This window comes from Anarhichas minor, unplaced genomic scaffold (assembly GCF_050575085.1).
Source record: "Anarhichas minor isolate MPS153535 unplaced genomic scaffold, ASM5057508v1 ptg000020l, whole genome shotgun sequence".
NCBI classification, from domain to species: domain Eukaryota; kingdom Metazoa; phylum Chordata; class Actinopteri; order Perciformes; family Anarhichadidae; genus Anarhichas; species Anarhichas minor.
This window is the reverse complement of record NW_027466466.1, coordinates 2,269,811-2,281,407: the sequence shown is the minus strand read 5'-3', so window position 1 is coordinate 2,281,407 and position 11,597 is coordinate 2,269,811. Positions and strand designations below refer to the sequence as shown.

Here is an 11,597-nt window from a genome sequence, read left to right as displayed (position 1 = left end):
CTACATGGCTGTCTTACTGGGGTTGTCAGGGTCGAAGGTCATGATCTCCATGTGGATAAGACCTGATTGGATAAAAAACTAAGTAAGCAGTAGTTTAAATTTCCTATAAAAGCACTAAAACATAGATTTATTTTGAGGAAATATGGCACAGAGTCTCCTGAGCTTTCCCTTTTAAAATACAGGGCATGGCAAAACCTTACTCTTCCACTCCCCGACGGCGAGCTCCAGGCTCTCGAAAGAGTCGTCGTAAGGCTCCGAGTCTGGCTCGCTCTCCGGGTCATGATATTCAGCCAGGAAAGCGTGCGACAGTCCCTGCTTCACTGTCAGCCTCGTCTCTGGGTCCAGCAGTAACATCCCCTCCAGAATTCCTACAGCTGGAAGCATCAAGATAGAAAATAATATGACACAGAAAATATGTATTGTTTTCAACCGTTACTTGGCCAAGAATCTGAGGATCCCTGCTTTTTGACTCAAAAGTAATTTTTCAGTTAAATCTTTTCACTTACTAGAGTCATTAAAGGTCCACTGTGTAGGATGCAGTGCCATCTAGTGGCAAGGATGCAGATTGCAACTGAATGAGAACCCCTCCTCTCCCCTTAGAGAAGCGCTGCCCGCTCCCTTTCGGTGACCACGGTGAATAGTAAATGGTCTTGATAGCTCTTTTCTAGTCTTCCGACCATTTAAAGTGCGGTACACTACATGACAACATTCCCCCACACAATCATAAGCTAATGCTCACTACCTCACACACCAAAAGCACAGCCTTTGGGAGCAATTTAGAGTTCGGTATCTTGCCCAATGACACCTCGAACCCCCGATCTTCCGATTAGCGGACGACCCGCTCTTCCTCTGATCCACAACCACTCACCACTCACCATATTGGGCTGTTCACACAGCAGCAATTTCTGCATCTGGTCTTTATTTTTTTTCCCACATGTCGTGAGGGAATCTGGCAAGAAAACACGCTGATAATCTACTATAAACAATATAAATTGTATATTATATATAATATAAATTTTTACATTCAGGTAACATAAAAACACCAAAGGCTCTCCCTAGAGCCAGTGTTCGGTTTGTCCGTTCTGGGCTACTGTAGAAACGTGGCGGTGCAACATAACGGACTCGCTCGCTGTGTAGATATGAAGGACTCATTCTAAGGGGTGACCGTGGCTCACTGGGTTAAGAGGGTTGTCTGGCAACTGGAAGGTCAACGGTTCAATCCTCGACTGGGATGTGTCACGTGTCAAAGTGTACCTGAGCAATACACTGAACCCCCGGCTCCCCGGGCGCCTGTCATTGGCAGCCCACTGCTCCTATATACAGGGATGGGTCAAATGCAGATACAAATTTCCCCCTTAAAGGGATCAATATAGTATAATAAATTTAAAAAATAAATAAAATAAAAATAAGGTAATGAAAACACAAGGGTTCTTAGTTTCAGGTGATTATGTAAACAGTTATGAATATTATCTTCCATTTCTGCGAATAGATCCTCCTAATTCCTACATAACGGGCCTTTAAATGTCCTTATTGTTATAAAGTATAATAAAGAATTTGCAACTACAATAAAGTTGCAGTTTGCATCCACGTCTGTCCAAAGTGTCATCACTTTGTCATTGTATCTCCTTAGACATTTGTACATAGACAATTGTAAAAATGAACTTGTGAATTAATGAGTTATGGTCAAAAGAAAATTCCGCTGTTCATGAGATACCATGAGAATGGAAAGGACGTGAGGTCAGTGACCTTTGCCTTTCCAAATCAAATCTGTTCATCCTTCAGTCCAAGTGGACGTTTGTGCCAAATTTGTGGTATATTTCAATTTCAATGAAAAAAAACAAAAAATTTACTTCAGTTTAAGTCGACAAGCAGAGACAGTTTGGCGCACCTTTTTCATCCATGGACGCAAACACTTCCTTGAAATTTGTCTTCTTCTGCGGAGGAAGACCCAGCACGTACGACTGCGCCTGGAAAACATTTCAGTCCAAAGCACGAGCTTCAATAAATAACAGAACAGAACATGACACAAATAGTGAGGAGAGGCAAAATAAAACAAGGTACGTAGACAACACTTACGTCCTTACTCTGCATCTTCTGTACCAGGGAGGAGTCTGGCGTTCCTGTCAGACGGAGGATCTTTTTCAGCTGGTCAATACCTGAACAGGCTGGTTCAGGAAGCCTCATAAATATATTAAAAATCATATTGTTGGTGGAGGGTAAGGATGGAAAGGCTCATAATGAATACAACAATAATCAAATATCTAGTTAATAATATATGGAATATTAAGAGATACTCATCTAGTACTGTACTTCACCAAAGGTGGGGGGCAGCACCCTGCTGGTCAGTAGAGAGAATGCTGGTTTTAAGACACTTCCTAATTGGCTTCACTCGGCAGAACCGGAGATTGCCGCCTAAGTTCATCCTTGAGTCCAGGTGTTTGTGCAAAATTTTAATAAATTCTCCCCAAGGCGTTCCTGAGATAACAGAGAATGGACAGGACAGACGTAGTGCATGGACAACCTCTGCTGTCACAGAGGCAGAATGAAAATAGAGGGCAGAATTGAAGGGCCGTGGGCCAGGATATCCTTTTATATAGGATATTACTTTTTTACTCCACAGTATGGGCCAAGCTTCAAGATAGACCAATAGCATAATTTACCGGAACCTTTCCTGGAAAAATCCTTACGTTTTTTTAAACTTCACATCTTTTAATAAAGGAGGGAATTTACTGAGATAACCCTGATGATAAAATAATTTTCTTTGTTTTTTTCAACTGTTTTCATATTCAATTGGCAAGCAAATTTTGAGCAAACTTTTGAATTGTTGCAAAAAAAAAAGAAATTTCCATCAACTGGTTTGAAGTGAAACAAACTGTAAACAGAGTAGTAGAAGAAGTGAGGTCGCGAACCTCAGAATTTTGTTCTCGTCGAGCAAGTTTGAATTGTTCTTTCATGTCAGCTTAGTATCGTCCATGTTTCATGCTGTCCGGAGACGAAGACAAGCGTTCACGAGCAGAAGACTTCGAGCAGAAACAGCTGATCAGTCAGATTCTGATGTTTGTAATTGTGTGACTGTTTGTGAAACTTTGGAAATGGCGCACAAAAGAAAGGCGCATTTGCCGTGTTTCCATCAATGACATTGGAGTTAAATGTGCGCCACATCAGAACTTATTCAGAACACTTTTTACACAATTGAATTGTAATATGCTACTTCAAAATGCGAATTAAAATATGCGAATGAAAACACGGCTCAAGTAGTATTTCGCATGACCTTTACATGTAAAATCCTACAATGCTGCACCTGGTTTCAAAAATGTTCTATATTTTGGGGGGCCCGGGGCAGTATGACTTGAGCGTACACAGCTTTATTACAACACCGCCAGCTGAATGTGTGAGGATACTGTCGTGTCCCGGGAAAAGCACCTGGCCAGTAATCATCTCAGCCAGGATGCAGGCGGCTGACCAGACGTCCACTGTGAGGGGAGAGAATTTTAATAATAAAGAATGTAATACTTTGTCGTAGCTGCAATATTCCGTGATATTTTCAACAAACTGAAAACGACTTGCATGAAAGCGAGGTTACATTATTACCTGTTTGGCTGTAGTGCATCCAGTTGAATATGACCTCTGGTGCTCTGTACCAGCGCGTCACAACATAACCGGTCATTTCACTCTCCGTCTGTCGTGCCAGGCCAAAATCCAGGATCTGGGAACAGTTACAGTTTAGATTTCCATTTCTGTTGCATTTGATGTATCTCAGTTCAAGTGTATTGCAAGTCATGGATAGAAGATTAAAATTCTAAATAATCTTACATTTGTAGTCGGAATTCATCATCATCTTGACCTTTGGTATCTTGTATTTTTTATTTTATTTTTTATTTTTATTTTTTTACCTTAAACGCTTTTACCTTAAACTTACCTTTAATTCACAGTTCTCATCCACAGCAAGGTTACCAGGCTTCAGATCCTAAAGTCCAACCACAAGAGGTTTCTTAATAGCACAAAACCTAAATACACACTGAAATTAAAGAAAGTTAAAGCAATAGTTTGACATTTTGTGAAATACACTCATTTGCTTTTTTTGCTGAGAGTTAGATGAAAACACTATAAACACTCATTTGCATGTTAAATGTGTTATACTAGTTAGCAGCCGGTTAGCTTAGCTTAGCATACAGAGAAACAAGGGGAAACAGTTAGGTAACAAAACTCACTCCAGAAGTCCTGTCCAGCCAACTAAGAACACACATCATGCAGCTATATATGAGACATGTTTGGAGTTACTGGGAGACACATTTCCCCAGCAACCCAAGCTAGCAGGTCCCAGACCAGTTTGTCCACTACAGACTTTAATTTCATATTAAACCTCCATCCAAGTCCCAGAAAGACAGCAAACGAGCCAACCCCTAAAATAAGACACCATTAGTGTCATAATTAATGTCATGACATCGTTTCAAAATGTAATCCCTTACTCTACTCTTTCAAAGACCGCATTGCTTAATCACGGGAAATCTGTACAAAATCATAAAATTGTGAGAAGCCAAGTTGTGGTTCTTGTGGGGCGTTATGGGTAGGATGGAGGGGTGGAGTGATTCCAGGAAGTTCCTAACTGTTCCCCCAAAAGGTGTGCTAAGCTAAACCAACTCCTTATAAATACTGTATGTATTTCAACTGGAAGGCCCACTGAGTAAATTGGTCGGTTGTAGATTGTAAACACAACATTCAAAGTTAGCCCCTCCTCCCCGGCTCAACAAGGGAGCTAGCAGCTAGCGACCTGAGATGGCACCTTTCACTTAAACGCCTTTTTAAACTACGGAGACCAAAACGGCAATTTTGTACCAGGCACTAAACATGTTTATTTCTACTATAAAGTTTGGCATTTTAACATTGCGGTCTCAACATATTGCCTCAAGTGGCAATTTGAGTAACTGCGATTTTTGGCACTTGAGTGTTGGCTTTTCTTTCTCAGCACATTCTCAGCCGCTTGGCAGATACAGACACCACCACACACTTCTAGTCAGTCATAAGTAATGATTGAGAGGGATTTTTACGAGTCTATACATTGTTTTTTGGAGGAACATCCTACTCATTGTGGTTTTAACTCTTGGCAAGAAAGCAAATGGGTATGATGTTGAATGTCAACATGTCGAACTATTCCTTTAAGTGTACAATTTAAAAATCACATTAATTATGAGTGGTAGTGTTTGAAAAAGAAAGTAAATGGAACCAACCCGATGAACGATCCCTGCAGAATGAATATACTGCAAAGAAGAAAACAGATTTAAGCACACGGTATAAAACAGCACAAATGGACAAACTGCACACGCACAGAGTGTAGCAGAGCGGACCCACATGGATAATGACCCTCTAAATGGCCTGGTGTGGACTTACGCATCACCAAGTGGATTGTGAGGGCTGTGTTTTGTGTATTTTCCAGCCCTCAGAGCAAATCCAGACTGTTCTCACAGAAGAGCGCTTAAACACACACACACACACACACACACAGATAAGAGGAAAACATCTCGGGATCAAAGAAGTTTGAAGCTTAATTCGAAGACAAAAGGGGCTTTTTACGAGAAGTTAGTCTTTCTTTCCGGTTTCCAACGTGCTTTCTCTTTCGTTTCCACTGGCCACTCGTAGTTACACATTGACTCGCGTTGAGTGGAAGGGCATAATTGAGGGTAAAGCAGTCAGTCAGTAAACTGAAAATGTTTTCCTTGAGATGCCAGGAACACAGCTGACCTTGTGTATTTCAATGCATTCCTTCTGGAGTTGACAGGCTGCGACCTGCAGCACACACTGGGGTGGTTTGCAGCAACACGTGAGGTCTGGGACCCTGGCCTGGCCTAGAAATGTAACTTTGGACCTCGCAGGTTGAGAGGTTTTTGTTCTTGGTGGGGCGTTCACTGTCAGGTGGATGTTGTACTATAGGCTGTCCTGGTGAAGAGGGAGCTCCAGGTTCTGGGATTATACTTTAGATGAGGGATCACCTATGATCATGGACTATGGGTTGTTACCAAAATAAATGACCAACGCCTATGTAAGTGTTCAAAATGAGTTTGGTTTGCAGGCTGTCTGGTCTCTACTTTCGAAATAGATTGAAATAAGGAGCTAGCTATACCAGACAGAATAATGGGATGGAACTTTTAATTCACTGCTTTAGTTTTGATGGCATTTGAACTGCTGTCACTGCTTACATACCAGCCGACACTTTACAGTACACACACTTCAACTGTCCATGGTCTTTTGCCCACAACTGATATTTCATGTTTTCAGTGGATACACATCTATTTACACTTTAACTGCTTTCAGTGGCTTTACACATCAGTGATGACACTTCAGCTGATACTGCCAGCTCCAGGGTTTCGCCCGAAAAGTTGTTTGGCGTCGTGGTAAAGTATCTTTTCTGACGGGGGCCAGCGAAGGAACGATGGATGCCTTAAGCTAGGGCCCTATCATGTATGTGATGACAGAATCTCAAAAAATGTAGAATAGAAAAACTAGAGCACAGATTCCATGAGACGTATGAGTTGCCGACATTTTGGCTAGCGAGCTAAGGTTGATGGGTAACGTTAGCTTGTGATAAGTTGAATGAGGGTAAAGATCATCAGACCTTCTGTAAAGATGTCAGACCTGCTGGGTTCCCTAACACATTGGCCAGAAAAGAAATGTTAGTGTTGTTCGTTTCTGAACAAAAAGAAACATTCCTTACAACATGTTTCATATCGCCCTCGAATCACATTTGCAGAAACGCACATTGACATGTGGTCAGTGTGAAACGATTGATTAGGTTTAGTTGACAAAACTAGTTGGTTTAAGGTTAGAAAGAAACATCACGGTTTCTGTTAAATAACGACGTACAAACGTAACGTAACAACCGCCCCGAGCAGACTTCCTCACAAGACCAGCGGCCTCCTGGGTGAAGAGACATACGCCTCCATTCCCACTTTGTATATTATTAATACACTGGCGGAACTCCTAAGCTCAAAATGTGATGCCAGTCCGTTCTTCTCAGTGCTTGAACTTCTTTTGAATTTTCAACTCCTATAAACACTTTCACTGCAACTGACCACTTTAGCGCTTAAACTTAAATTCACACTTCAACTATATTCAGTGCTCAGACTTAAACTGAAACTTATTATAAACAGCTTATTTCAGCACCCTTATTTTAACTTCCACTTCAAATTCTGTCACTGTGACTTCACTTTAACTGTATCACAACTTCCACTTCAAGTCATTTCAACATTTCAACTATGTCTTAGGCTTTTTGCTGCGAGCAAGCCTATTGTTTTGTTTTACTGTCTATAGTCTGTAGTATTTACAGGAAATGAATGTTTAACAGTCAAGTAAATAAATAAATATACACTTACTTTGAGTCCTCTCAGCAGCTGGTAGAACAGGTATGTGATGATGCGATCAGTTAATCTCCGCTTCTTCATAATGTGGCCCAGATCCTGGGCTACTAATGGCATTACCATGTAACTGGAGAGAGAGAGAGGGAAGGAAAGCATTGAAAGACAAAATTAACAAATAGGTAAGGGGACATAAAGTGGGCCTGAATACTGTCCATGACAACAGTACATCGTCATGTTGAGGAAATGCACAAACCAACCAAAGCAAACGTGAATAAGCTTGCTCTCACACATCCTTGCTTGACCTTTTCAAACATGCGCACACATGCACACGGGGTTCTCAACAGGCTGCGACAGTGAGCAGAAGAATGTGCTTCCCGAATCCCGACTCACAAGGTTTGGAATTTCTCCAGCGAGGGGTCCGGTGTGAAGACGTCGAGGAGGCAGATCACCTTTAAGAAAAAAACCAGTGATACCATATGTCTGTTATTACACAAATCTATAGAAAGGCTTGCACACATTAGTCAAGAGTTCCCATCCAGTGCAGAGTCCGTAACATTGCACAACCCTGGAGTAACACCTGGTGTAAATGTCATGTTTACAGTGCTGATGTTTCCGTGGCTCCTGCAGCTCTGTTTCTAAGGTATCACAGTCACTGTTATGTTTCTGTCATGTATTATCCAGAGATTGCTTGTAAAGAATTCATGCATCCGGGCACTGATGTTATCGTTCTTGAAATTTCTGTTTATGAAGTTTGGGCTCATGCGTGCAACGGTTCTGAAAAGTGATGCTAATGCTGAAGTGCCTAAAACATGAATTCTCACTAATGGCCACCAGGGGGCGACTCCTCTGGTTGTATAGAAGTCTATGAGAAAATGACTCTACTTCTCTCTTGATTTATTACCTCAGTAAACATTGTAAACATGAGTTTATAGTCTCAATCTCTAGTTTCAAGTCTTCTTCAATACAGCATGATGTTCATTTAGTGAATGATGTTCCATTTAGAGTCAAATAGACCATTAAGCAGGGTATGCTTTAGGGCGGGGCTACCTGGTGATTGACAGGTCGCTAACTTTAACCCTTCCACAGTGTTTTCAGATAACGAAAGTTAATTTCTGGATCACCTGAAAATGCCTTTTTCCGTGTTTGGCTGTACTTGTGCTCCACCCTCTCGTGTCAATTCTGGTTCCGAAAAACCAAGATGGCCACGGCAAGAATGCCGAATTTGTTATATACAATCAATGGAGTGTTGCTAAAAAGTTAGCTTCTCTATCTATTCTAAAAACAAACAAAAAAACTAAAACTGGTAACACATGATACAAAATGAATCAAAATTCTCCATTTGACAAACAAAACACAAAACTTATAAAATGAACTCATTGAAATTGGTCCCTTCCAAAGGTTATCCCAGTAAAAGGAGGTCATGTAGTGCGTAAAGTTCCTCAAAGGTTTTCAGCTAAAACACTGAATCATGAGTGTTAAAGAAGCCCAGTCGTGTGTCTGTAAGCTCCTGAGGTGCTCCTCCCTCGGAGTAGCCTGGTTGACGCGCTTGCGGTAGGCTATGCTAAACTATCTGTGAGGTGTGGTGCTTTTGACACATCACAGAGACCTTTGTTTGCTGATCGATAGCACATTTATTTTCGTCGTGGAACAATGTACAGAAAGCCACTCTTTCTCACGATGTTGTAAAATGTGTATAGTATCGCGGTCAAAACCCTTTGCCCTTCCGGGGTCAAACACCTGACAAACACAGTGATTTCAGGACCTATATACCCGAGCCCCGGACAGGAATACAGCGCCACCCAATGTACACACAAAGAAGTACAGTCGTATTTATAATACCATTTTTGGCTCTAACAATGAGGGTTCCAACAATACACAACACTCCCAGCTTGTCAGGGGGCATTAATGAGATTAAGGGCTCTTGTTGAATGGTCAACACAGTTTGCTTATCCTCCCTGGTTGAGTAAGGACTGAACAAATACAATAGGATCACAACTCCTTGTCTCAACAAAAAGAGTACCTTTGGCCGGCTATTGTACTGGATTGTATCACATCAATTAAATTCTCATGTTGTTGTGTCCAGCCACAAATTTAAGAAGAAACTCGAAGTTCCTACATTTTCATGCTGTATGTGTCGGAGCAGCCTGAGTTCCCTGTAGGCCCGTTTGGTGTGGATGAGGGACTGGAACGGACGATACAGCTTCTTGATGGCCACCTTCTCCTTGGTCTTCTGGTCCATGGCAGAACTAAGAGAACACAGTGTAAAGGGCACACACAGTGATTCATAATCCAGGGCTCCAAATAATAACCATCGGCATAGAGTCGTTTTTTGTTCATTTGTAAAAAAAATTGATGAATCGTTTCTTCTATAAAATGTAGGAAAATGCCCATCACAAACTCCCAGCGACCTCAAGATATTAAATTTTTGAATCATGTAAACAGAAAATAAATCTGCATAAAATCGGCACTTTGTTTTGCTAAATGACACAAATGATTAATCTGTTATCAAAACGTGTGCAATCATTCTCACTTCTCTGGCGGCTCCATTGATTGACTCGTCATTTCAGCTCCACTGTAATGGTGCAGAAATGAGTTCCCTTTCTATTTGCTTCCCATCAAGACATTTGAAGTTTCCGTTGTGGTTTATGGGGTAAAATAAAACACATCTTGGATGTGCTCTGGTGTCATTTGAAAAATGATTTGTGCTCCTTATATCTCTACTACATAGTAATATCTGAAATAAAACTTTCAAATGACTCAGGGCTGATGTTCCCTCTGTTATCTGGTAGCCCCCCCCCCCCCCCCCCCCCCCTTAAAGTCAGTGATAAGATCTCCTCTGTCAGTGGCTTATCATTAGATAGAATGTCTGAGGTATCCTGGATTCCTGGCTGGGTGTCTCCGCTTCGGTGGAGGAGATTCCTGTCGTATCGGAGGACCTGCATCGACTTGCTGACTTGCCTCGGGCGGACAATAGTGCTTCTGTTAGCAGATGTCAGAGTAATCTGGGACTCTCGGACTGTCTGGGAGCGGAATGCATACTTGAGGCTTAAATAGCCGACATGTATAAAACCATGTGATGCCAAGTATTGAAACACTGATAGTGGACAACAAAAAGTGTTAGTACTGTAATAATGACTTATGTGTGTTGGAGGTGGGTCACTGCAACTTTAAATGCCTTATGTGTTTTATTATGTAAAGTAAAACATTTTAATGTCCATATGGGGGATAGTTATTATACCTATAGGATGGAATTCATTGTGAGTAACATTATTATTATATCCAGTATGTTATGACTTCAGTCATGGATGTTTATTAGACCAAAAGATTCAAGCACCTTGCACATTTCTGTCCACAAAAAAGTACTTTCTTTCCTTGTTAGAATAGCCGAAGTCATGCAGCCCCCCCTCCTCCGGGCAAACTCACCAAACTGTCCCGTAAGCTCCGGAGCCGATCGGCCGCAGCGCCGCGTACCTCTCCGGGACGTCCCACGTCGTTTTCTGGACCTCCACTCTGAGGAAGCCCGGTCTGACGGGGGAACCCTTCAGGGGAGACTCCATGGCGCTGGCTCGTTTCCCAGGGTATGGGTTTTCAAGCAATAGAGAGCGTTCTATTTGTAAGAGCTTTGCGAGTTTCAATCTGGCAGGTGAGAGGGTGTAAAAAAAAAAAAAAAAAAAAAAGGTAAGCGCTCGGAAACGCCCCCTGTTCCTCCACTGCCCTGCCCACTCGGGTCGTCACATGGTTGAGCTGTCATTCCCACACTGAGGACAGTGAAATGTATCTGCCGTCCGAAACATGCCGACAGATGTGCTGCGTTAAATAAACTCGAAGCCATTCGAATAGGGCATAAATAACAAGAATATATAGCGTGGCGCAAACACAACGCGTGCGGGAATTAATTCTGCAAAAAGTATAATGTTGATGAGTGAGGAAAACAATTTTTTTATTGTATGTTTTTGGTTACTGACTGAATCACCGGACTAGTTCATGGAAGAATAACACGGTTCAAAGCAGACTGCATGTTAATTATTTGATTTGTTCAAATAACTGTTATTCATTCTAAAATATGTATCTAAAACTTTTTGTTTTTGTTTATGATGTTCATATTTTTTGTTGAGGTTGTTGGGAATGTGTAAATACAAGTATATGCTTATTTAGTCGGTTGCGTACATTATATCCTGTATTAATAAAGTGGCTTCAAGTGATCTGTTATGTTTTCAAAGGATCCTTTTGGGTGAATCAAACCGA

The 11,597-nt window shown here is 41.5% G+C and overlaps 1 protein-coding gene across 1 annotated transcript; it reads right to left on the bottom strand.

Moving 5' to 3' along the window:
* On the bottom strand, window positions 1-11,129 carry LOC142954476 (mitogen-activated protein kinase 14). Its single transcript, XM_076095514.1, has 12 exons — window positions 10,776-11,129; window positions 9,469-9,598; window positions 7,743-7,801; window positions 7,368-7,479; window positions 5,229-5,258; window positions 3,920-3,967; window positions 3,592-3,706; window positions 3,402-3,473; window positions 2,077-2,156; window positions 1,889-1,967; window positions 201-374; window positions 1-62 (listed from the first exon to the last, which is right to left on the bottom strand). The coding sequence occupies exons 1-12, from the start codon at window positions 10,907-10,909 to the stop codon at window positions 1-3; spliced, it is 1,095 nt and encodes a 364-aa protein (XP_075951629.1). The 5' UTR covers window positions 10,910-11,129.
* Window positions 11,130-11,597: the final 468 nt, after the last annotated feature.

What these genes read in the sequence shown, in the direction of transcription:
- LOC142954476 (XM_076095514.1), bottom strand. Translation starts at nt 10,909, where the DNA reads ATGGAGTCTCCCCTGAAGGGTTCCCCCGTCAGACCGGGCTTCCTCAGA. An exon ending in GACACATACAGCATGAAAAT is followed by an intron (nt 7,802 to 9,468) that starts GTAGGAACTTCG and finishes TTTTTCTTAAAG; the next exon opens with GTGATCTGCCTCCTCGACGT. An exon ending in CTGGAGAAATTCCAAACCTT is followed by an intron (nt 7,480 to 7,742) that starts GTGAGTCGGGAT and finishes CTCTCTCTCCAG; the next exon opens with TTACATGGTAATGCCATTAG.